General features: G+C 37.2%; 1 protein-coding gene across 4 annotated transcripts in view; it reads left to right on the top strand.

The window, feature by feature from the left end:
• The window catches only part of SREK1 (splicing regulatory glutamic acid and lysine rich protein 1), a 32,231-nt gene extending 7,205 nt beyond the window's left edge, over positions 1-25,026 (top strand). Inside the window, exons 3-12 of one of the 4 annotated variants that reach the window (XM_072416339.1) lie at positions 9,320-9,447; positions 10,113-10,145; positions 11,446-11,652; positions 12,302-12,480; positions 15,695-15,825; positions 16,336-16,441; positions 17,117-17,236; positions 20,434-20,580; positions 21,418-21,510; positions 21,981-25,026. In XM_072416339.1, the coding sequence (XP_072272440.1) occupies positions 9,320-9,447; positions 10,113-10,145; positions 11,446-11,652; positions 12,302-12,480; positions 15,695-15,825; positions 16,336-16,441; positions 17,117-17,236; positions 20,434-20,580; positions 21,418-21,510; positions 21,981-21,996 (1,160 nt within the window). In that variant the 3' untranslated portion in view covers positions 21,997-25,026. Of the gene's footprint in view, positions 1-9,319; positions 9,448-10,112; positions 10,146-11,445; positions 11,653-12,301; positions 12,481-15,694; positions 15,826-16,335; positions 16,442-17,116; positions 17,237-18,811; positions 20,581-21,417; positions 21,511-21,980 lie in introns of those variants that run through there. The other 3 variants (XR_011921488.1, XM_072416341.1, XM_072416340.1) reach the window with 3 other exon arrangements.
• The last annotated feature ends 454 nt before the right edge of the window (positions 25,027-25,480 follow it).

Genomic DNA, 25,480 nt, shown 5'->3' with positions numbered 1-25,480 from the left:
CCCCCGACGGAGAAGCGCCCCGCCATCACAGCGGGATCGTGAGATCGCCGCTGGAGCGCGGGGATAAGGTAAGAGGGACCCTCAAAGGTACCCCGAGTGTGACTCGGGATTACCGCTTTTTGCAATTTTTTCCACCCCGAGTCACACTGGGGAATACCGCTAGGGAGGTTAATGTGTGTTGATTTCCTACAGAACAGGGAAAGCACAAAAGCTACCCTGAGGATAAATATTAGCACAAATTCTAACCTTTTTTTGCACTCTATCTAAAATTAAGAAATAGTTTTGGCTGGAATTGGGCATTAATGCTTAAATTAACCACTTTCATAGCATGTACCACAGATACCAGGGGGATCAGGACATTGCTTCTACTGACCCACTGTTAGTTTCAGCTAGAAGCCAGTCAGTAGGATGGCTCCTGGCTTCAAGGGAAATGTGGTCCAACTCCTATACAGTGACTGATCTGATATCCAGCGGTGGAGATGTGCAGTGCCTGTGCTGAACCTGCACCCCATGAGAGCCCAAAACCCTATAAGAAGTAGTGTGCATCTGGGGCTGAGGAAGATCAGTTATACTAAACTTAGACTATCCCGGAACATTCTTAAACTGGAAGTGCTCAGCTGTAAGTACTTCTGGTTCATAGATTCCTGAACACTGTGTTTGGGAATAAAAGCAGAGAAGAAAAGGTTTTTTTTTCTCATCCTCTAGATTAGGGGGCATTTGGGATATGGGTGGTCTCATAGACCACAGCTATTTCATTATGGAAAACCTGTCACCCCTCTTTAATGCTGTCATATAGGGAGCTTGTCAATAAATATTATTGTAATGAGTCAAACTACTTGAAAACATTTATAGCTGGAAGTGTTCAAATGGTTAACAGAAAACAAATCATAGAAATCATTTGTATAGTATACCAGGTCTAGGTTGCATTCAGTCACCAGGCAAAGTTACATGGTGTTGTGCAGGGATGAAGAAAGTGAGGTTTCTCAATTGCTGCTCAACACAATGCCATGAATGCACACTTAGGTTACGTACACATAAACTATTAATGACAACGATTATTCACGATTATTTTGAACGATCGTATAGTGCATGATTCTGTACATGCTGTAACGATACGTTCAAATATAATCCACCTATATTGTACACACAGTAGATATGATCGTTTAAACGATGCAGGAGATGATGTGTACCGCAGAACCATCCACGATCACTGAACGACCGTACACACAATAGATAGTGAACGATCGTCACCCAATCAGATCTGCCGGAACAGTTGTTCATTTCCGGCGACGTTCATCATTGTCGTTGGCCTGTCGTTCACTATTTTTTGTTAACGAAATTGTTTACGATAATTACTGCACCTGTGTACGTAGCCTTAGAAAAATAATACTTTCAAAAACAGTCTGCTGTCCATGTATTAACTGTGATGGTTTGCTTTAGTTCTATCTGTCAGTTGTTAGCAAGGATACTAATCATCCGCTCACCCGCTCATATCTATTGTCCAGGCATTTTTTATAACTGGCAATACCATTTAGTACATTAGACCCCAGAAACAAAAGCTTTTTTCAGCAAATTTCACTGCACTGAACAGCTTTGTTTAGGGGTAAAAAGTGAACTGCAGAACAATAAATTGTCACAGGGTGAACAGGCAGCTGGGTACAGAGGTATCTATTCTGCTATCACCTGGCCTGGTCAGGTCTACATTACTTATGAGTGGAATGCCATTTGAAGGGTCACAGGCAGTTCCTAAATGCCATCGCTGGCATTATTGGATGGCTGTTGCATCCACCCAGCCCTGGGACAGATGTCCAATACATAAATTTATTATGTGGCATCAGGAAAGTGGTAAGCACGCAGATTCCTTAAGGACTGCCGACCTGTCAACATTGCTCTTGCAAAGCGCATATCAGCAATTTGCTCAGCTTTATTACTAACAACAACATGCGAGGTCTGTGAACTCCAACACCATTGCCAAAGCCAGACGGAGAGAACAGGTCTGTAGACGTCTGAGAAGATAACAGGATTAGTATTTATTACTATAAAATGGGTGGTAAACCTCTTTAAAATCAACTATTTATCTGCTTACCAAAACCCAGTTATCCCTTCTTGCCGAGGATAGGTATCTGCTAAAAGCTATTGTGGCTGTGAAGTCACAGCAGAAAATATTGTGTGGTGTAGATGGTTTTATTTTCATAAATGCTGTATTTATAACTTTTTTTTTTTTTTAATTTTTGCATTGTCTTTTACAATTGCATTTAGAAAATAGGATTAGCTATGCAGTATATGATCTTTGTAATGCACATACATGTACTGTAATACTAATGTAATAAAGCTCCACACAGGAAAATTGGTTTCTTCTGCAAAAGTGCTGGCCACTGGGAAAAAGAAATTGCTTACCAGATGCTGCACATAAGTTCAGAGAAAAAAAAAAGGAAAGCGAAGCAGGTGATTGTATTGAAATTGCTTTATATGCAAGAGTAAAAAATCAATAAGAAAAAGACAAATCTGCTTACCTCTTTAAAATGTTAATACACATAACTATGAATGTTTAACTGGGATTTGTTATTACCTTTTATCTCTGGAATGGTTTATTTGCAGTGTAATGCAGAATTTATTTAAAACACAGGAAAAATATTGTATTGAGTTGGATTTTAGTTTATTTCTCTTTGTTCTAGCCAAGATTAAAATGTCCCCAAAACTCATCATTAGTAAATATAGGTAATGTATCTCTAAATGCCCCCATAGAGAAGGCTGTTAGAATTTCGGAATATTTCGGGTGCTCCCTCAAGTAATAAGGGCTTGTTAACACAAAGAATTGTGCTGCGGTGAGAAATCCAATTCCGATCATTTTAATGATCACTGCAAAACCCTCCTGTAACTTATGTGGTGTTTCTAAAATACTTGCCTATCTATAGCGGTTTTGGGAGCAATTTGTGATTAAGAAGTACAAACATGATGTGTTTCAACTACCTATATCCTTCCAGTTCTTATGTAAGACAACTGCAACAATAGGAATCTGGTGCTATAGCAGTATTTAAGCTTTGACAAATGCCTGACAAAACTTCTGTAAATGCCACAGAATGTCAAAATTCAGAAATAATGCACCCAGAAGCCGTAACTGCCCCACCATTCAGTCATCACTGGAAACAAATTGTGGAAGTGAGTGCGGTCTCTGGCTGGGCATAAGACCTTCATGCCTGGATTTCTACTATAATTCTATCATGGTAACATTATACTGTGATGCACCATGCAGGGTGTTTTTTGGTGTGATTTCATATAGTTCCAAGATAAATGTGGAGATGCCAGTAAACATTTCTATAATTGGTCCAAGAAGTCAAAATGCACCAAGTGAAAACAAATGACCAACAATGATGTCTAAAAGAGTGCAATGTCTGTATTGTAAATAAATGTCTTGCAGTTGCACAGGGATAAAAATCAAATAGTATAAAATATAAATTGGTAAGGTCTTGGTGTCTTTAAGCTTCTGCCATTAGTGTTGATTGCTGCTTCAAATGTGCACTTTATTCATAGACAATGTTTGGTTTGTAATACAAACTAATCAGAACAACTCTAAACTTTCATTTTCTTTATGTCCATATTTCAAAGTAGATGAATTTTAACAATTTGGTTTTGTATGTTTTTTTTTTTTTTTTTCTTTTCTTTGTGTGATTATATGTGCATTATTAGATGACTAGCCTGGCCAAGGCAGACCTGTTACACATGCCTGAGTAGGGCTCTGTTTGCCATGCCACTAAACCTGCCGTCAAAGAGAACCTTCATGTGAGGATGAGCTCGGAGTCTGACTACCGAAGATGGACGCCTTGTCTCTGTGTGTTTTTTGTTTTTTTTTTGTTTTTGTTTTTTTTTTTGTTTTTGTTTTGTTTTTTATTTTGTTTCTCCCGTTTTTTATTTTGTGTACTACTTTGAATACTTTCTACTCTTTCCCTTTGTATTTTTATAAGTAGGTGTTTAATATTTCTAGGATGTCTACATATTTATTGAATGATTTTACACTGTACAAGTGTTGTCATCATCATGTTCGGTTAGTAATAATTATTATATTGTAATACCGCACAATATAGTATCTCTGTAAGAATTTTGTAGTTCTTCATGTAAATGTGAGTGTGCTCATCCTATTCTCTGGTGTTCTGTATTATTATTATTATTTTTTTTTTTGCCCTTTTGGTCATTTTAAATACTTTATAGATTTTACTATAGCAAAGAGCAAAAATATACGCTGTCCTGGAACAGCCACAACTTTATAATTACCCACCGCTCGGTTTATAGTTTAGGGCATATTTTATAAAGCATGACTTTGTAATATGCAGGGTACATGGCAACTTTAAATTCCATTCTTATGTATTTTAGGTACAAATGGACACTTAAAATTGCCTTTGTATTGCAGAACATGAAGAACAGCAGGAATTGGGCATTGCAATGTACTTTGTATGTACGTTTTGTAATAATCTAGATAGTTTTTAGTAGATTCTGGAGTGTAATTAAGTGGAATTACCCTTGGATTACTCACCTATGCCTGTTCCATCGCAGGCCACCCCCTTTTTACTTGCTCTTTACCTCCCAAAGACCATCTTCATTGGCTGTGTCAGGATTACATAATTTGGGATTTATGTCCTTCATTCATTCCCAGCACTCGCAAGGAAAGCCGGAGTGTGCCAGGTTCCACTGCCCCAGTGTTACCTGTGTCAGGTTTTATTGGTATCTATATACCTTGCTAGTGTCCATCGCCTTTGCACCCTTAATGATGAGCCAGTGGTTAGGTGAAGGAGGGTATAGATCAGAGACCAAACATGCTGGTTGCTGTTTGTCTTTTTAGGTACAGGGTGAGCATAGGGTTTTTTTTTCCCCAAGAGCAAGCATGTTTTACTGTCATCCTTTGTTTCATCCAATAGATAATCATTTATACTATATATAGACCTTACCTTTCTGATCTGAAGTTGCCCTTTTCTCAAACCAGATTTGGCACCAGAGCATTCTGTACATAATACCATAGTATATAAAATAAAGAAGAATACTTTGTGCTGTTCATTCATCAGGTTATTTTATTGTATCCCAGAGTACTGAGTGGGTTTAGGGCTGCACAAGGCAATGATTTATGGGAAGAATCACAAACCTTCTCTTGCAGGTAAATGTTATATAATGTGAGATCAGATCTTGGCTTTAGAGAAAGTAATTTGTTTTATTTAGTCAGAACGGACTATAAGGCTTGAAATAATTAAGGCAGAGGAGAGACAATGTTTGTGCAGCACTTTTACAAAACTGAACTTTTTTTTTTAAAGGAATGCAAAACAAACTTGGACAATTATTTTATTTATGTTTCCTACAACATAGAAGAATCCTGTTTACTAGGTTGGCTGTAAAAATGCTAATTTACATTTGTTTTCCTATATGTTCCATTGAAACCCTATAAATAGGGGTTTCTGCAATTATATTTAATTTATTTGAATTGAAGGTTAAAAGACTTAAGAAAAGAAATAAAAAGCGGAAAACTTTTAGATAGCCAATCCAGCTTCATCTTTTATGGAAACCGACACGAGTAATCTGATTCAGCATTATGGGCTTATTCTCCATTCCAGTTCTTTCCCTCTAGTTTTTGTGAATAAGCCCTTTCATCTATAATCTCCCTTTAATCGAATTTCACTCTCCCCAAGTTTAATATTCCATATTCATCAGCATATTTGCTTATTTGATGACATGGTTAGTAATGCCTTTGAGTTATCATCCAATAAAAATACCTTTAGCTGAGAAAAGTGCCACATAGCAGGGACTTATTGTAGGTCAGTAATTAAAACAACTTTAAAAAAAAAAATTAGAATAGACTTGCAATACTTGTTTGTCTTGTCTAGGTTCAGCTGTGAAAATTCTCCAGCAAGAACAGACCACATGACAAAAAAGTATTTTCCAGTTTTTATTTATTTTTTAGGCAACCAGGTCACTGAAGGAATTTTCTGTTTGTCTAGGCAAAAAGTCTGTTCAGAAAAGTAACAGTACGGGCTGCTTAGGTTCTCCACTTATGTTTCAAGAATTTGCAGCAAAATGAGGAGCTTCTGCGAATGTATTTATAAAGTGAGTTTTGCTGCAACAATGTTTGCTTAATTCAGCTTACTTAAGTCCTGCTCAGAACAGTTTTTGCTAGTTGAAACAATGTAAAAAGGTTTATCAAAGCTGAGCTCTGGGGTAAGTCTCTTGTGCATTGTGTGCTTTTTTCAAATATTTTATTATGTGCGGAGGCTTCCTGTATTACCATAGGGTTCCCCCACTACAGACTTCCAGGAGAACCTGTTAAAGGGGGTGGGTTCAAGACCAGCCATCCTGCACAAGCAGAGAGAGCAGCAGTGACTGGTCTTGAACCCACCCCTTCTGTAGTTTCTGTGGGCAGACTGCAGTGGGGGGACCTTGTGTGCCTTTCCCATAGTTCCTTTGTGCATGTTATATACTGCACGTCACTACTACTTTTACTTTACACTTAATTGTTTTTTAGATGCATCTGATGCATACAAAATGGATTTGAATAATTTGTGTATCCTGAGAAATATATTTAAATACAGGTTTTTGTTCCCAGAGTTCATCTTTGAATTGATCTACCCTTGACTTAACTGATTATTTTTGTGTTAAGTAACTTTATGTTTTCAGTATTTTTTCACAAACATTCAGCATTTCTGTTATTCAAGGTCTATTTGTAACTTCTTTCTTGCGTTAATGGCTAGGTGAAGTCAGATTGCCAAAAAATTGATGATCATAAAGCTTTTATTCTCATGTGTAAAGAAAAAAATTACATGCATCCCAGGAGATGCTGAAAAGATGACAGCAAACAGGCAGCTAAGTATGTTTTATAAAGTCCTGCCTGCTCACTGATTTTTAAAGCAGAAGAACAATAGTTCTACTTTGAATTGTTTGTATGTGGTGTAAAAGGCTGCCAATCCTTCATAAGTAGATGCAGGTTGCAAAGATCCAGCTATAAACAACTAATGGTGAATCTCCAAATTATCTAGTCTATAAAATCTATTATTTTGCCCCATTCATTCCAGGTGGTTAGGTTTTTTTCACGATTCCCAAATCGTCTAGCATTCTCATTTTTGCAAAAGTTTACTGTGTTCATTTTAAGACCAAAAAAAAAAAAAAAGACCCCGCTGGGGGGGGGTCAGGGGTTGGAGCGCACCTGCCAGGGCCTCGGACTGTGTGTCCCCTATGGATTGCAGGCTCAGGGCGGTGGGCGGGTTGTGTCTCTGGATACAACCAACCCACTTTCCCATCGAAAGCTCAGACGTGCAATGGGAGAGTGACCAGGTTCTGGCATCATGACGTCACTATGGGGGAAGTTTCTTCCCCTTTGAGTGACACACGGCCCCCGCGCATGCATGCTTCGGAGTCTGTAAATTTAGTGGTCCGTGACATCCAAAAGGTTGGAGACCACTGCTATATGGTATATATTAAAACTTCAGGGGTAGCTAAAGCTCAGCACTACCCTACAGTTGAAAAGCTCCCTAGAAGTAAAATAACAAGGTTTACTGTTGGCATATTTGTTTTTTTTTGTTAGACTGGTCATGGTAATTCAGATATATCGCTGAGAATAACAATAAGTGAGACATCTGTATGTGTTCATATATAACAGCAGCACAATCCCTGTGATCCCTCAGTTGCTGTACAACCATAGACCTAATATTTCCCTATACTGAAATGATAGTTGCCGGTTCTGAGGCTTGCCAACAATTGTGTGATGAATGCATCTGATGGTTGGATGCTCTTTTTACCACATTTTCAAATTCTCCACACTCACCTATCTAAATTGTTTTTGCATTTGCTGCAAGTCCTAACATTTCTCCAATTTTTATTACTTGAAACAAATACTGAGAGTATGTGTGTGCTAGGATTCCAATTAGATCCTAACCTCTAGCAGCATTATAGCCTCGACCCACTGGACTACAGAACGATTCCCTCTGTATGTTATTAAGCAGTGTTCTCCCCAGCCCTTATTAGCTGGGCGTACCAGCTGGCACTTTTCGGTTACCACCCAGCTATTTTTGGGTGGTTACTGAAGAGTTGGGACCCAATACCCACCCTGCCTACAATTTCTTACCACCCGGCTTAAAAAATATTCTGGATTAAACACTGTTAAGGTAGGTTAGGTATTCAGGAAACTGCTTGGGATTCAGTTCAGCAAAGGCAGTGTTGTCATGTCAGTAAGATATTGAAAACACATTTGTGTGTAGAGTTTTGGCAGATAATAAGTTTCATGCCTTAATGAGCATGTACTGCAGGGGCGTAGTCCGATTATTTATTTTTATATATATATATATATACCCATTTTTTCTTATTTACTTGTTATACTTTGGTCAGACATCTTTATGGTTTGTCGTCACCCAGGAGTCGCACATTTTTTTCCATTTTAATGAAATTTAAAATTAAGTGAAGGCTGACTAGCCAGTTTATAGTGCCAACCAATCCTTACCTCTGACAAACACGGAAGAATTCCTAATCCACTCAAAATCAGCGTTAGCAAAGTGGTTGCTACTCTGAAAAGTCTCTTTATACACTTGTACAGCCTCTGTGGGTGTGAGTTATTGAATACAATTCATTTATTGTTAATATTTAGGCCCAGGGCCTGTGGTATCATTGACTTTCTTAGCATTATATTAGCTATATATATTATAACAAATGTAAGTCTTTGTACTGCAGGTACACCAGCACTATAGTAAAATGATACTGATTGTTAAAACATGTACTTTTTCAATAGGATATGTGTTTAATTTGTTTTTGTTTTTTTTTTTAACTCTTCCATGTTTTTCTTTTTTTTTTTTTTTTTTTCATTACTTATTTGAACAAATTTGGAACCGTGCAATTTTTGGGGATGAAACTTTAAAAAATGTTCTTCTTTTCTGTATCTGATGTTCTGTGTGCTATTAGTGATGCAGCCAACACGAACGGTTGTCATGTGTAACACAACTTTCGATCAGCGTGAAAACAGCGCCCTGGGAAAAGGCTCCATGCTTGATATCGTTTGGTTCATGAACCATAAGTTTCCAGTACAGGTGACCCATAGCACAAAGTGTTCAATCATTGTCTATACAATTTTATAAGTTATTTTCCATTGATGAGATTTAGTCTTTCCAGTTTCCCTCACTTTTTATTTAATTTCCTTGTAGATCAGGGTAACAAGAGGGGGTGAAAATACATTAAGTTCCTATTCTTTCTAACTAAGCATTTGCTAGTTCTTTTCAGTTTGATTTATGTAGTCAGTTAAAAGGAGGCATTAGTACATTTTACTCTGTCTTTTAGTAACTCTGAAGTTTTGCCTCTGCAGGTAAAATACCAGAAGAATCCAAGGCTCTTTCTCTGCTGGCCCCTGCGCCTCCATTATCTAGCCTGCTTCCTGGGGCTGGCCTGCTCCCTATACCTACACCTACTCCAACTCCATCTCCCCTGGCTTCTGTGAGTATTTTAGTGCAATTCTAAAATATGCTTGTGGTGGGAAAAATCTGGCTGGGCATCTGCTCGCGAGCCTTAGGCTGGAGGGCGGGACCGTTGGGTTGGTAGGTGGGACCAGGCGGGAAATTCAAATTAATGAGTATTTTTAAATGTACGACTTTTACATTTATGAATACTCATTATTCAGACCGCCGAGGAGGTTAATAATCCCCTTTCAAAATAATGGGATTGATGCAAATTGACCCAAATTGAGCACCCATGCGGAGTTGAATTTGTGCTCCCGATACACCTTCTGCCCACAAAAAGCATATGGCAGAAAACTTTTCATCTTTGGTTCAATTTATGGCTTTCTCAGCCATCTTCACCACAGTGTGACAACGCTTACACTAAACTGCAAGGTCAGTCAACTTGGCAGACAGACTAATCACATGACAATATCAGATAAAACCAATTACTACTCTTTCTGCCCTCACCATTTCCCTTGAAAATATAAAAGTGAATAATAGCAGGGGTTTCCTAATACCTAAAGTTATTTCAAGGATTTCCCTTTGTTAAAAAGTGTAGAGAAAACTGATTTAGATAATTTTAGGTCTAATGTGTTGATTTGGTAGCCAAAGGCTTTTGCTATGTTTAGTTTTATTTGATAGTTATTTTGTTTAACTTCCTAGGTTTTAAGAAGAGATAAAGTGGAGGTACCCTTGGTAAGCATCTTTCTTTTTTTATCTGGTATTTTATGATATTGAATGATTTTATTTTATCTATAAGATTTTAATAGTGTTTACCCATATACACTTCCATGACTTAAAAAATTCAATATAAATTCAGCTTCAGCTTTAGAGATTCCTAATCAGGGTTTTTACAACAAGAGGTGAGGAGAGTCCGGAAACACTTAGCAAAATAAGTTACCAAGATTTTTTTTACATATTGTTTTACATTGCTTTCTAATAAAGTTATTCAATTTCTTAATCCTATGTTAATATATTTCCAAATGTTTCTAAAACTGGAATTTATTTAAAAAGTTTAACAGACACAACAACAGTGTTGAAATTTGGTCTGTTTTGTACCAGATCAGTCGGTCATAAGCTCAGCCCTACATCAGTGCCCACTATAGGTTAACATTTATTCTCAGGCTTAGTAGGTCACAATCAAACTATGATTGGGGTGTAAATGTGTGGACAAGATAAATTGCAATGCCAGAATCCCATCTGTGTATCCCAAGAAGTTTTTCTTTACAAAAATGAATATTTCATAACTCCGCAACATACAGCATGGAAAGACAACTAGATGTTTGAGACACAGTGTTGATCATGTAACAGATATAGTTATACTTTGTTGTTATTATAATAGTAGTAGTGTTTTTTAGTAATAAAAAAATTCACCGATCATTTGTTTCTGAAAAAAAATAATCATGTTTGCTTCTAGACAGTCCATGCTGTGTGTCTTCAACAAAATCTTTAAAAGTGTGGGGAGGGAGCGACAGGAAATATTTTATTGTGTTTATATCAGTTTATTTCTTGAGCTGATGGATAGTTGCAACTAACTTTCAGATGCATTTGGCTTGCATTATGAGGTTAGTTTGAGACACTTCTGGAATCATCTATACAATGTTTAACCTACATGTGATATACGTCAGGCCTGCATTTGACCTTCTGAGCTGCATTAACATGCCTTAAGCTGCTCTTGTGTTCCCACTGACTTGTATAGGTTCTGTTTGATATTTGAATCAAACAAAAGCCTATGTACACAGGCTAATTTTATCGGGAAATTGAATGGTCAAGATTCTGATGTCTGCTTTCAGGAGGCTATAGTTTCTTGAAAAGCTCAATTGTTTAAGAATTACATTTATTATGTAATTATTATCAAGCAAAAGCATTCTTTATTAAGTTTTTCATTGTAATGGGAAAACAAAATCAGTCCTTGGGTTTATGTTTGTTGACCAGTAAGTTCTTCTGTAGACTTTACAGGTCATTTACTAACCCAAAATGTGCATTTTCTATGCAGCTCAGTATGCCATTTACCACATTGGCAGCTACTTTGCCCACGCCTTTGGAACCGGTTATTCCAGCTCTTGCCCCAGTTCTGCCAGCTCTAACTCCTGCCATACCAGGGCTCACTGAACTGCCACAACCACCATTAATGGGAAATGTAGACCCCACAAAGGTGGATGAAATCAGAAGAACAATTTATGTTGGAAATTTAAATTCACAGGTAATTTTTGTGTTTTTTGTTTTTGTATTGTTTTATTTAATGTCTGTCTGACGGTATTGTCTACTTTTACATGTTGCATTCAGCTGTGTATTATTTTTCTTTGATTTATATCATTATCTTTGCTCTGCCTTTATTGTTTGTTTTTCCTTGTTACTTACTAGTTTTAAGTTTTGTTGGCTGCCACCTGTGATTTATGCACATATGTAGCCCACTGTATGTGCACAGAACAATACTGGTGTCAATATGGTACAGTGCATGCTTTTTACATTTAGTCCTTCCCAAACATCTGGGGACTCAAAACATATGGTAAGTATGTAATAAAAAAAATGTGGTGAATGAAAGCAGCACTTTTTAATCACTATGACTAAAGATTTAAGATCCCAAGACTTTACTGACTGTGCCCACAATGCAAAGCTGGAGTGAGTCATGTGGCCCATTATGCTGTCTTTAAGTGTTGTGGCACTTTGGGAAATGCTTTCCACAGCTGAGAGATTTTGACCACCCTGTATAAAAATTCATTGCATCACCACATTATGTATAATTTGTATAATCCTATTATTGATAAAGGTGAATTTATACTTTTATATACAAGAACATATTTATTTGTGAGTTTTTGACCATATGGATTTATTATACACCTGTCTTGCAGACTACAACAGCAGAGCAGCTTCTGGAATTCTTTAAGCAAGTTGGGGATGTCCGCTTTGTCCGTATGGCTGGTGATGAGACTCAGCCAACCCGGTTTGCTTTTGTAGAGTTTTCTGACCAGAATTCTGTGACGCGAGCGCTGACATTCAATGGAGTTATGTTTGGTGATAGACCACTTAAGTAAGTGGCTTTGCCTAGTGTTTAGAATTATTGAAATCAAGTTTCTAAATTTATTGTTGCCAGTTTCTGTAAAATGTGTGTTTTATGCCATCTTTCATCCTAAATGAGCCGTTGCTTTTGTCATGTGTGGAAAGCAATTTATGGATCATTTCCAATTGAACATCTTCTTCCTAAAACCAGAGACGTTCTACTTGCACAAAAGTGATGTGAAGTAATTTATTGTCAAACATTGTGTGATAGTTGTAGAAATGTTAAGTGTTAAGCATTGTATTTGTAAAATTCACCTTTGCAGTTTTCCCTTCATATCTAGGAATTAATAGCTGCTAAACTGTTATGCTGATCCTCTGGTCCAAGTGATTTCTGACTTGACTGAGGGCCAGCATCACAGACTTCTGTTTGCTTCAAAATTGCCTATTTACCCATGAAATTTATGTGTAAAGCCATTAGACACAGCCCTTATGAATTCTTATTTCTTGCAAAGTTTCAAAGTATTGTAGTAAAAAGTAACCTGGCTAGAAAGATTTCTGAGGTTTACACGTCCAGTCCACAAATTAATATCTACTATCCATTATTTCTAAGATCCATGCAGACTGCTTAATACTCCTTTAACCACCTTGGCGGTATTCCCGAGTGCGGCTCACGGTAAATTTTACATAACAAAAGAGGCAACCTCAAGCCAAAAAAAAAAAAAAAATTCCACATGCTGCCCTCTATCCTGCGGTGTCCTCAGTGATCTGTGGCCAGCTTCTGCATAACGTTCTCTGTGTGGTCGATGTGATGCGTGAATCGTCGGTAGGCTGGAGAGGCATGGCTTGGCAAGAAAATTAAAAGCAGTTACATTGTAATCTGTTTTTAAAACATTAATCCCAGTGATAGTTATAAAAAATAAATCCAAAAGTTTATTCTATTATTGTACTCTTGTTTGGACAAATTTTATATATATATTTTTTTTAATTATTTAAAAATGTTTATTTATAATTTTATTTATAAAAATGTTTAGATTTAACCACCCGAGCGATAACCCCGACCTTGGTTCGGGTTTAAAATAGTTACAATTATCGATAACCCCGAACTTTTCTCACTGTATGAAAATACAGTGGGAAAAGTTCAGGTTTATCGATCACTTACCTGGTCCCGCTGCGATCCAGCGTCGATCTCCAGCGTCGGGTGCCCTCTCCAGGAAGAAGAAGCCGGCCGGCGGAGAAGAAGAAGCCGGCCGCCGCCTTCTCCCTCCGTAGCGTGTACATCGGCGCGTGTGCGGGAAATTCAAATTGAAACTCATTCAAACACATTTTGTATTGGATTGAATACAAACTCCTGTATCCTATCCAATACAAAATAATTCAAAATAAATACAAAGTATGTAATTGGTAAATTCAAACTCTCATTTTGTATTGGATTGGATACAGGAGTTTGTATTCAATTCAATACAAAATGAGTGTTTGAATTTTGTTCTCATTTTTTATTGGATTGAATACAAAGTCCTGCATCCAATCCAATACAAAATAATAGAAAATATATTTATGTGGTTTTGTCTATAGGTATGTGACGGACACTAGGGAGGTGTTTTAGAAAAATATATTACTATACATTATACCGAATTATCGCATTTTCAGTATTTTTCATTTATTTATGTATTCTTGTTTAAGCTGATTTTTGTGTCTTTTATTTAATTTTATTAAATTTTTATTTTTTTTTTACATGATTGTGTGTTTCAAACATTTTTTATATTCATGATATCTACTAGAACCCTGTTCGGACATATTTCTATAAGTTACAGGTCTACAATTTAAAAAACTAAATTTCATGAAAAACAGTGTAACGCTTTTGGAACAGAAATCTAGATATCAGTGTAACGCCCAGGTGGTTAATTATAAAATATTAATTTTATGATTTGTCTTAAACTTTATCATACCAGGAATTATTCCTAAGAATTACTGGCCCAAAATAATAAACAACAAATTTCCACGCAAAACAATGTACCACTTTTGACATAAAAATACGGACATAATTAGACTGTCAGGGAGGTTAAAGCAGAACTAAACCTGCCCAACTCGACTATCCATATTCCATCAAAGTGCACCGCCATCTTCCTTCTCTTCTTCTTCATGGCTGTGCCAGGATGATGTGACTCCCACACAGGAGTACGAGAGTTCATTTATCCAAGGCGCACACAAGGGAAGCTGAGATTTCTGGTCCAAGCTTAGCTATTGTGACCTTTCCCTGATGCAATCCGGCAGTTATGATAGACTAATGCACAAGGGACATTGCCTATACCTTTCTGCAATACCCACCTGCCTGATCATGTATTTTGTTAAGTGGGTCTTTAGTTACACTTTTTAAAATACTTATTTTTCCTTCCAAATATTTGTAATTCTGTTTAGGCAGTCTGAAAATCTTGTGAAACCCCTGTCATATAATTTCTCCAGTCCCTCACAACCTCTATTTCTTTATTAAGGTTTCACACCAGCCTTTGATTGCATGGTGGAGTAGAAGCAGCATCAGTGGGAATGCCTTTTGCTATGTGACTTGCAGTCATACTTGAACCCTGTTGTTCAAGAATACCACAGGAAATGTTCCCATTGGCTGATGTTTAGGGTTTTTAGAGGCAGTAAATGTTCAAACACTGTACATTCCAGCAATACATTATGGTGCAGAGTTTGTTGTTCCTACACAAAACTATTTTGGCATCCACTACTTGGGATTCTCCAATCTTCTGCGACACTGCCACTGAAGAGGATTGGGGGAGTGACCATGTGGCATTCTTTTTAATGCTTGCTGTGTAGAAATGACCAAGATTTAGTTCCGCTTCCAACTTTTATTTATTTATTTTTTTAATTTTTAGCAGTGTATGAAAAGTCTAATAGTCTCAAATAGACATAAAAAGGATATACATTTTTTGTAAAGCTACAAATAACTGTTTTGCCACAGTTGATTCATCTGTACACTGCTGTCTCATATCATGTAACTGTATGGATTACCAATACCGTACCACACCTTCAGTCCTGGTATTTCGGGTAAATATTGGCTTATTATGTCTTACTGGAGCTCAACTTTACCAAATTGATTGTGTTTATTATATAGAAGCATATGTATCTGCCAAAAATAAGATTTATTTGCAAAACAATAGATATTTCAGCCTTTACATATTTGTTTAAATTGTATGAAAGTTTTACTGTTGCTAGATTTTTATAGATTATTTTTTTTCACTCAGAATCAATCATTCCAACAATGCAATTGTGAAACCCCCTGAGTTGACCCCGCAAGCTGCTGCAAAGGAGTTGGAAGAGGTGATGAAGAGAGTACGAGAAGCACAGTCATTGATTTCTGAGGCCATTGAGCCAGGTATGTCATTTCACTGCCACATCTGGTGCATTGTACTTTCTGATGTTTATTCATAATATTTAAAAAAAAAAAACAAAACACTGTAACAGTTAATGCTACGTTTTATGGACCACACCCACCAGTAGTGCCCAATGCAAGAATAAGGCAAATTTCCTTGTGTCCATATGACTTCAATTGCCTGCACTGGTTCACAGCACATTTTGATGTGGTGGATCTTCCATAGTAATGGAGAGTCCACTGCAGTAGCAGAAAATATATACATTAATAACGTTAATGTACTTCTCTATGAACCAGAGCAAGTTATACATTACTGCTGTGGATCTGTTCATTCAGCAAAACATGGATAGCTCATACTTTAGGACAGCAAAGTAAAATGTTGTTTTTAGGACATACATTGCTTTCTTTTCATGAGATTGTCACAATTATTTTAATTGTTAATGCAATTCATAGACAAAAATATTTAACAAAAATTCACTTTGCATTCTAATTTATTGTTGTTGTGAAAATTAGATCCCGGTAAACCAGTTGACAAGACATCACAGAAACACTCCAGATCTCACTCACGTTCGCGCTCTAGGTCCCGATCTAAATGGAAGCGTTCTCACTCAAAGCACAGGTAGGAAAGAGGCGCTATAATGGTTGAGGGTCAATTTTTTTTTTTTTACACTTTTACTATGTCATTACTTTTATTGGAAGTTCTTTTTTGCTGCTGTATTTATCATATAAATATATAGAAGCGGTCCTCTCCCCCACTGGACAAGGCAGTGTTACGGTGTGGAGCTGTGTAAATTTAAGGATGGGAGTTCAAATCCCCTTTGCCAGAAAGAACAGCTCACTGTATTTAGTTTTAGGAATATTCTGGCAAAAGTGAAATAGAATTTATTTGTGTACATATAACATTTTTACAAAAATGCTATACCCTTTTTTACTCTTCAACTCTTGTGCCCCTGTTCCAGTGAAAGTTTCACTTTGAGGAGCTCATTCTGTTCCATCCTGTTCACTAGCTGTAGCCATAACATCCCAAGAATGAGGTCCATGTATCTAATGTGTTGCTAGAATAAATAAATAGAGTAAGGTATGTTCTAAAACCAAGAGGGTATTTCATATATGACTCTTGATAATGCTTTTGTATCGTTCTGCACTAAATATAACTTTTGAACCATGTTGCATTCTAGCGTTTTTATTTTATGCTCCTATAAGTTTGTGTCCTTTACAATTTTATTAAATATTAAGATTTTATTATTGTTTCAAAATACTTTTGACACCATTTATTGTTGACCAACCTGTATAGAAGTCGATCACGTAACCGCTCCCGGTCCAGACACAGAGAGCGACGGAAAACTAAGAGTCCCCACAAGAAACACTCTAGATCCAGAGATCGACGTAGATCAAAAAGCCGATCACGGTCCAGGTAATTGTAATACTAAGTTCATAACATTTTTTATTATTCATTATGGTGTTAAGACACTAGCTAATTTTGTTTTACCACACAGACTATAGTTAGAGGAAACCTGTGCTGAGACAGATACATAAACATTTTATGATTCTTGTGTACTTCTCCCTCTTCTAAGCATGGTACAGCGAAAGTAAACACTTTGGAAAACAATAGAAAAAAACACCCCTAAAAGCCCATTTCACACATGTTAAACTTGCTGGAATGCAATCTGTCCCCAAGAAACATTTACTCCACTTAGGCCAGAAAGACTTTCTTTTAAAGGCTAAAAATCCCAATTATTGTCCTGTGGCTGTTATTATAATGTTAAGCATCCCTTCAGGAGGGTTCCCACGACTGAATCAAGTCAGATAGTATCACTGCCTTGGACTATGTCAGAGAAGAACAGGATAAATAGCTCAAATCAAGAAGTAGAGAAGTCAATCCAGTCTATCATGCCTTGGCCTACACTTGCTAATGATTAATATTTCTTAAGGTAGCATCATAACCAAGAGCTATCAGATACCTGTGTCCCTCAATGAACTGGGAAAAAGAGTTTGACCTGTTAACGCAAGATGAATTTCTACGTCAAATTCTTGCCCTGCCATCCAGTTGTCTTAGTACAATCTAGTAAAAATTGCTAGTCCAGGCAAACTTGTTCCGTTTCAAATCATCTGGTTTTCATAAAAGTGGTTGCTGTAGCCTAATATACTTTTTTTGCCCAGCATAAGCAGAATGATAATATGAGAAATTATGATATCCAGCAGACTCCTCCATTGAGTCGTGTCATAACATTATATGGCCGAATGATAGATGTCTTGGCTTATCAACCTAAAGTAGACCTATCAACACATTTTTTTACTTTATATAAAAGGGTATATATATTTATATAAAGAAAAACTGTGTTTTTTTTCCCCCCTTCTGTCTTTTCTGCCATGGTAAAGTGATGTTACTACAACTTGTATCATACAAGCTATTTTCCAATTTCTGAAGTGCAGTTACTTGCTGCAGAGATCAACTAGTCCCCCCATGTTTTTTCATGGTGAGTTAGTTGGCTGTTGCACCCTTCTTTAACAGTCATTAATGACTCTTCCTCACTTTTCGTCATCTGAGGTTAATAGAATGCTGTCATTCTGCATTATGTATTCAGCGTATACCGTATATACTCGTGTAAAAGTCGATCTGCGTATAAGCTGAGGTACCTATTTTTAACTTTGAAAACAGGAAAAATTGATTGACTCACGTATAAGCCGAGGGTGGGAAATTCTGCAGCTACTGGCAAGTTTCAATATTCAAAATACCAAAAAAATTGCATACCCTGTTTCCCCGATTATAAGGCACTGTCTTATATTTTTTGAAATGCCAAAATATGCCCTAGATCTTATTTTCAGGGGATGTCTTATTTTTCCATGAAGAAGACTACAGTACACATTCTGATCACTCTATGCAATGATTGTCCCCTTCTGATCACTCTATGCAATGATTGTCCCCTTCTGATTACTCTATGCAATGATTGTCCCCTTCTGATCCCTCTATGCCATTGATTGTCCCCAGACAAGCCAGGAGCAGACACGTGCTGCAGCCAGGAGCAGACACGTGCTGCAGCCAGGAGCAGACACGTGCTGCAGCCAGGAGCAGACACGTACACACAGGATCAAATATCGGAGGATGTCTTATTCACAGATGAGTGTCTTATTTTAATTATTTTTTCAAAAATCGGGGGTGGCTTATTTAATGGGGATGTCTTAAAATCGGGGAAACACGGTAAAACAGCTATTACAGCCATAATTTGGTAAACAAATACCATAGTGAGAATTTTGTGATTAGTTAGGTATACTACTTACCAAACCCAACCACTAAATTCTCTTTGACCTCCCTGGCGGTATGATTCTGTCCGGAAAAAGTGGCTGAAAGCGGTACAAAGCGCTGCAAAGTACTGCATTCAGCCACTGTAGCCCCCCTACGGTTCTATTTCTCTCCGTATTTTCACGCAAAAAGTGTTAAATTTTTTGCATAGAAATTTATTTTACATTGTAGGCCTATAATTCTTAGGCATAATTCACCAAAATATGTCCAATATTTAATTAATTATTAAATTTTACAATAAACTTTACATAAAAAAAACTCAATACAGCTGTTTTGTATTAATTTCAATACAAAATTATTTGAATTTCCCGCCGCTCCTCCCACCTGCATCAACGTCACCGGAGAAACCCCAGAGATCTTTGCATTCGGTGGCTGAAGACAGATGATGTGTCTGGAGGAGCTGCGGGGACCAGCAGGACGACATAGGAACAAGGTAATTGGGTTTTTCAGGAGTAATCTGATGTCATACATTGTTGTATCACAATCAGATTGCAATGTAACGGTATTTACTACCGTTCGCTCCTTTGAATTTGGCGCCGGAGTTACGCAGGCGTGTAGCCCCCGTAACTCTGGAGTAATTCCTGCGTACCCCCGCCAGCTTTTGCGTCCAGCGTATTTCCGCTGCAGCCTGATGGCATTGTCATCAGGTGACAGAAACCGCTGGACGCGGCTGACGAATCGGGTGCCTCCATGCACCTGGCTGGCGTATAAGCCACGGGTGACTTTTTCAGCACATTGGGTGCTGAAAAAGTGGGCTTATACGCTGGTATATACGGTAAGTTGAAAAAACAACATAATACATAACTTTGTTGCATTTCTTTTCCAATCATGAGCCAGTTACCCTATATTTGGTCCTAATTATTGCTTCTTGGTTTGTTTTACATTCCCTAAAAAGACTATTAAGATGATCCGATTATCCCATTTCTCCAAGAATTTCCCACCGTTCGGATTCACTAATGCTTTAGAGTAGTTTGTAAAGCACAAAAAAAATTGCTTTTGAATGCCCTTGCTTTTTACATTAACCAATGGATTTTGGCATGGCCAGAATGTGAGAAAACCCAAAAGTTTTTAAGGCAGAAAATACAATATCTGGCAGCAGCAACGGTTACATTGTTGTCAAAGTCGTATATCATACACCAAGTTGTTCATGGTACATTTTCTGTAATGAGAGGAATCTCTATGATTTGCTGTTAGGGTTTTTGCGTTAACAGGAAGTTGTACCACAGTATGGTGTTTCTGATTTAGATGTGTTACAGTACATTTAAAATGACATTTAAAAGATTTATACTACATTTACTTTGTTGTTTTAGAGATAAGAAGAGAGACAAGGAGAGAAGTAAAACTAAGGAAAAGGAGCGAACAAAAGAGAAAAATGATAAAAGAAAAAAAGAGAAAAGGTCTCGAAGCCCTACAAAGAGCCACTCGTCTTCTGTCAGAAGGTCCCGCAGTGTTAGCAGGTATGGTTGTCACCTTTTTCTTCAATGTATATAGTTTAATAAATTCGTATTATTATTTTTTTTTAATTTGAGAATATTGAGCTGTTCAGCTGTGTCTTTGGCTCTGAAGGAACTGACCTTCTGATATGTCCATAATAGTTATACAGTAGGACAGATCTGAGTATAAACCATTTAATTTACCACTATGTTTTTTTTTTTTTTTTTGTGAAAACTTGAAACTTCTAGAACTTTCAGACTTTATTTAGAGGGTGGTTTGGGTGGTGGAAATCAAATGTAGGGCTACAATATTTAACCCCTTAAACAAGTCTCCTATGCAATAAAAGCTTCTGACCTTCCCATTCTTTCTGTAGAATGTACACGGAGCTTCTCATGTGTAGCATCATGTTTTCTTGCAATGCTCATGACCTGGGATTAAATACCTCCCATGGACATGTTCAAGAGTTTCATCATTTTGGATCAGCCAACCAAAATGGAAGAAAACCAGACAAAGATGCCAATGAGAGGATGTCGTATCGCTGGAGAGGGGGCACATGAATCTTAAATCCGCTTTAAGGCATTCTGTCAACATAAATTGCGGATCAACTGATTCTGGAATTGCTTGAAGTCCAGTATTATGAACTGCAATTACCGAACACCTGGAAACACTAGGTACATCTGTGATGTCAGTGCTTTCTCATCTAAGCAATAGAATTTTGAATTTTTATTTGGATGATCAATAGTGACAGTGGATATATACATACCAAAGTTCAGGGTTACCTAATATACTGTTTTTATTAAGACCAAGTTCATTTTTTTGTGAAAGACATTCTATTAAAGTCTGTCCTTTTAAATTTGCAGAGAAAGGCGTAAAAGAAGGAGTCAAAGTCTTTCCAAATCTCCCAGAAATTCTAAGACTGCAAAAAGGGTTTCTAGGTCTCCTACTCCAAGAAGGTACTAAAATGGTGGTAAAATACTGGATTCTGCTTGTTAATAATTGGACACAAATTGCTAACATGTTATTCATGAAAGTTCTTTTCATGACACAAGATGGTAACATCGGTTGTTTTTTTATTGCTGTCTCTCTCTATTCTTGATGACTGGGGATAATAGGCTTCAATAATTTACAGTGATCAAAAGGAATTCTTACAATCGAAACACCCTCACATTGGAGACATTTGCCTTATGTTGTGTATCAAAAACTTTAAAGCCCAGAAAAAAATGCTTAGGTATACTGCTTATAATGCTTAGGTATACTGTTAGTGATAGATACATTTGTGACTTGGAGCATTCCATTGTTAAAGAAATTTAGTTCATTCTCCAGTATAAATGTATATAGTGTATATATACTGTGACAAATTGAGGGTTTCCCGCTGTAATATGATAATAATAGAATGATAATTTGTTTATTTTTTTATCGTTAGGAAAAGGAGCACGTAGCAAATCAACAATTCTGTGGTTCTACAATAGCAATGCAGCGGACAAACATGAAGGACACTCCTAACGCAATGGAAACTGTAAACTGAACAAGGGGCAAGTAGAATAAAACAGTCATGGGTGCTGCTCCGCTGAGGACTCGTCTGTTTTACCAAGTGGGCATTATGTGATGTCCTTACCACAACACACTGCATTTTTTTTTCTCTGTCATCTGTTTACCACGTTGTGGTGGTACACATGTGAACTGACAAATTGGATCACAAGAATATTTATTATCTTCCAACATGTTTGTGAAGGCTCTTTTAAACCAAATTTGTACTAGTGATGACAGTCATGCTGTGTGTACTCATGGTGACTGTTTTTATTTAGTTTTTTTTGTTTGTTTGTTTTTTTAAGCCTTCTCAAATCACAGGTGCCAGACATTGTGAGGCACGAAAATATATATATATTTTTTTTAACCTTTCTGTTTTGAATCCTTTATTTTCACAAAGCCTAAAAACTGACCAACAACTGTTCTCCTTGGGCTTTTAATACTAAACAAAGTATATTGTTACATGCTTTTTATTCCATTTATGTTCTCATACTATGAATACCAGTGTTTTTGGTTGAACTGACCCATCCTTTTATTGGATTTTTGTGTAGGCTAAGCAGATTAAGCAGAGGGCCAAACTGAATAAGTAAATCTTCATATGGCTGAATTATGTAAACTGAGGACCACGCCAACAGGGCTCCAGAAAAATACTGTAGAGCTTCAGTAATTCACATAATAATTGCAACATACTTATGCCATAAACCATTTTTTGATGCATTCAGCAGCAAAATGATGGAATATAACCTTAACCAGTTGAGGCCTGCTTATGGCCAAGTTTGACACCCCTTGTCAAGGCTTTGTGATGGTGACAACCAAAATGCTTCTTTAACATTTGAGACAAGGTAGTTCCTTGAGTGGATTACTTGCTCTACCATTCTTTAAACTGCCATTGTTGGCTGTTGCTAATGTGCAGCTAACATGCCCTTTAAATAAAATTACTACAGTGCTGAAGTGCAGGCCCTGGTGTTTAAATGGACCATAGCCCTAAGCTGTAGAGTCTCAACTTCTATACAAGCTGAAATTAAAACTGAACTAAAGTTTGCTGCCGGACCTCAGGTATTTTACCATAATGTGAAAGTGGTATTTTACATCAGTTTCTTTGAATTTCCACTCACTTGTGACAGAGCATCTATCCCTATCCCATTCTTTCAAAAACAATGCTTTAATGTCACCCCAAATAGAATTCCAGGCCCTCTGTGTTACTTTACAGATAGACCTAAAATACATAGGGATTGACCAACACAGCACTGTGGATACCTATAGCTGCATTGCTGCAGTTAGGCCTGATCTGGTTCCCTGAAGTGCTTTGAATAGACCCATAATTTGCAATATCCCAACAATAACAAGGTAATAGCTTTAACAAAACTTACTGAGAATTATGGCACCCTTAGTGAAGTTGTAAAGCGACACTGTTCCTGTTTTCAAAAATGTTGAACCCTGTAAAAGTTTTACACTTTCCTATCAAGGTGGATGGAGTGTGAAATTGTTGCCCTGTCAAAAAAGAACTCTGAGAGCCGCTGCTATCAGACACTACCAGGTCTTCCAGCCAATACCTAACTACTGTGTAATATTGTGATATGTTGGCTGACTGGAGTAACCCCCGTGCCCAGTGGAGCACATAGTGACTTTTTTAGAATTCAAATGCCCCCAGCATTTTTAGACATAGAAGAGGTAAACACCCTGCCTATGGGAAAGGTAAGTATAAAGTTACTTTTGTTATAGGGTGTTTTTTTCTACTTTTTAAGAGGGTGATTTTGAAGCCAAAACTATAATAAGAGAAACCTAGAGACGGCCATTACTGATGATCTGAAAATTGCCACCTTATCGGGATGCCAGGTCTCAGTTTTCTACAGTTCAGGGACCTTAAAGTTTGAATTAATAGTCTTTGATTCAAAGACTTCTAGATGTGGTTCTCTGTCCATGAATTGCCAGTACAGTGGGAGTGGAGTTGCGCTGTGCAGGCTGTATGATGAGTGTGGTGCACTGCAGCCTATGGACTGGTTGTGGTGGTGCCCTATGCTATGGGTGTGGTGGGGAACATTGCCGCCTGTGCAGTTGTGCTGTCTTCAGGCTCTACAACAACTGTGGTACTTTCAGATAATATTTACTAGAGGCGGGCAGCATTTTTTCTTCTCTGCTGTGCTGTATGCATACAATGGAAACAATGCAACAAGTTGCAAGTCACAAGAAACAATACAAACTACACTTACACTTTAAGGCCCACAAAACACTATTGTTATTGTACTGCAATGTTCAGGTTCAGTAAACAGGATAGGGTATTGTATGAAAAATATTTTTCACTGTAAAGCACAAATAATGCTTCAGTGCCTTTTAAAAGTGCATAGTCCTACATGTCTACAAGATCTCCACCAAAACGGTTTGCTAACATAACCGTGGTTTTCTCGATTACTGCAACCTGTCAGTTTCAGACTAATGAAACCTTGTGATGCTTTGAGCAAAACTTGGGTCAGATGTGTTTTTTTTTTTTCTTTCAGAAAGTATGAAACAAACCATCATCACTAACAGGACGTAACTGTAAATATCCACAAAGTAGGGGCAAACATCTAATATTTACAGTGGTCACTGGAAATATACCTCCATTAGAAAATACACCCTTTACTTCTGTTTCAGTAACAACCAAAAAATTCTGGATTTACCTAATTTCTATGTCTGGATATAATTGATCACCATGATAGACAGTCTCCACAGTGGAGAGCGAGCAATAAAAAACATTTTAGAGGTTCCTACTCGTACATTGGCTGGAGTTCTACTTTAAGCAGAACAGAATGACATGGTTGGAACTTGCCAAAAGCAGTAATTAAAAGGTGGATGTCCCTCACTTCTGTAACTGTCTTGATTCCCCGTTAATGTGAGTAATTTACCTCATTAAAACGGTTAATTGTCTAAAATGTAATATTAATAAATGTATTATTTAAAAAAACTGTCACACAAATTGTTTTTTGTTTTGTTCAGAAATGTGCTCATGTTATCCTTGACTTCTGGTAATGTATAAACTGTTGCTGTCCAAGTAGTTTTGGGTGGCACCACAACACACTTTGCTAGCACATCCCAGTACACAGTGGTGATTCATCTGTGCCGTATGTTGTGCAGCCCTATGACAACCTGATTTGTTTGTTGGCTCCCCCATTCAACATAAATGCGCAATAATGTCTTATTACAGCACATGGTAATTTTAACATCTGTGGAAGTCAGTGTTTCCCTGAACGCAAATGCTTATATTGCAAAGTTGTTTAGTCAGCAATAACTAGCATGTCCATTAATACAAATGTGTCTCAACAAGTACAATTATTTTATTGCAATTAAACTTTATTGCAAGTGTACTATGCTAAGTGAAACTCAACTTTTGTGTTTAGTATTAAATTCTCTCTGCTTTGT

This window comes from Pyxicephalus adspersus, chromosome 6 (assembly GCF_032062135.1).
Source record: "Pyxicephalus adspersus chromosome 6, UCB_Pads_2.0, whole genome shotgun sequence".
NCBI lineage: Eukaryota > Metazoa > Chordata > Amphibia > Anura > Pyxicephalidae > Pyxicephalus > Pyxicephalus adspersus.
This window is presented reverse-complemented; position numbering and strand designations above follow the sequence as displayed.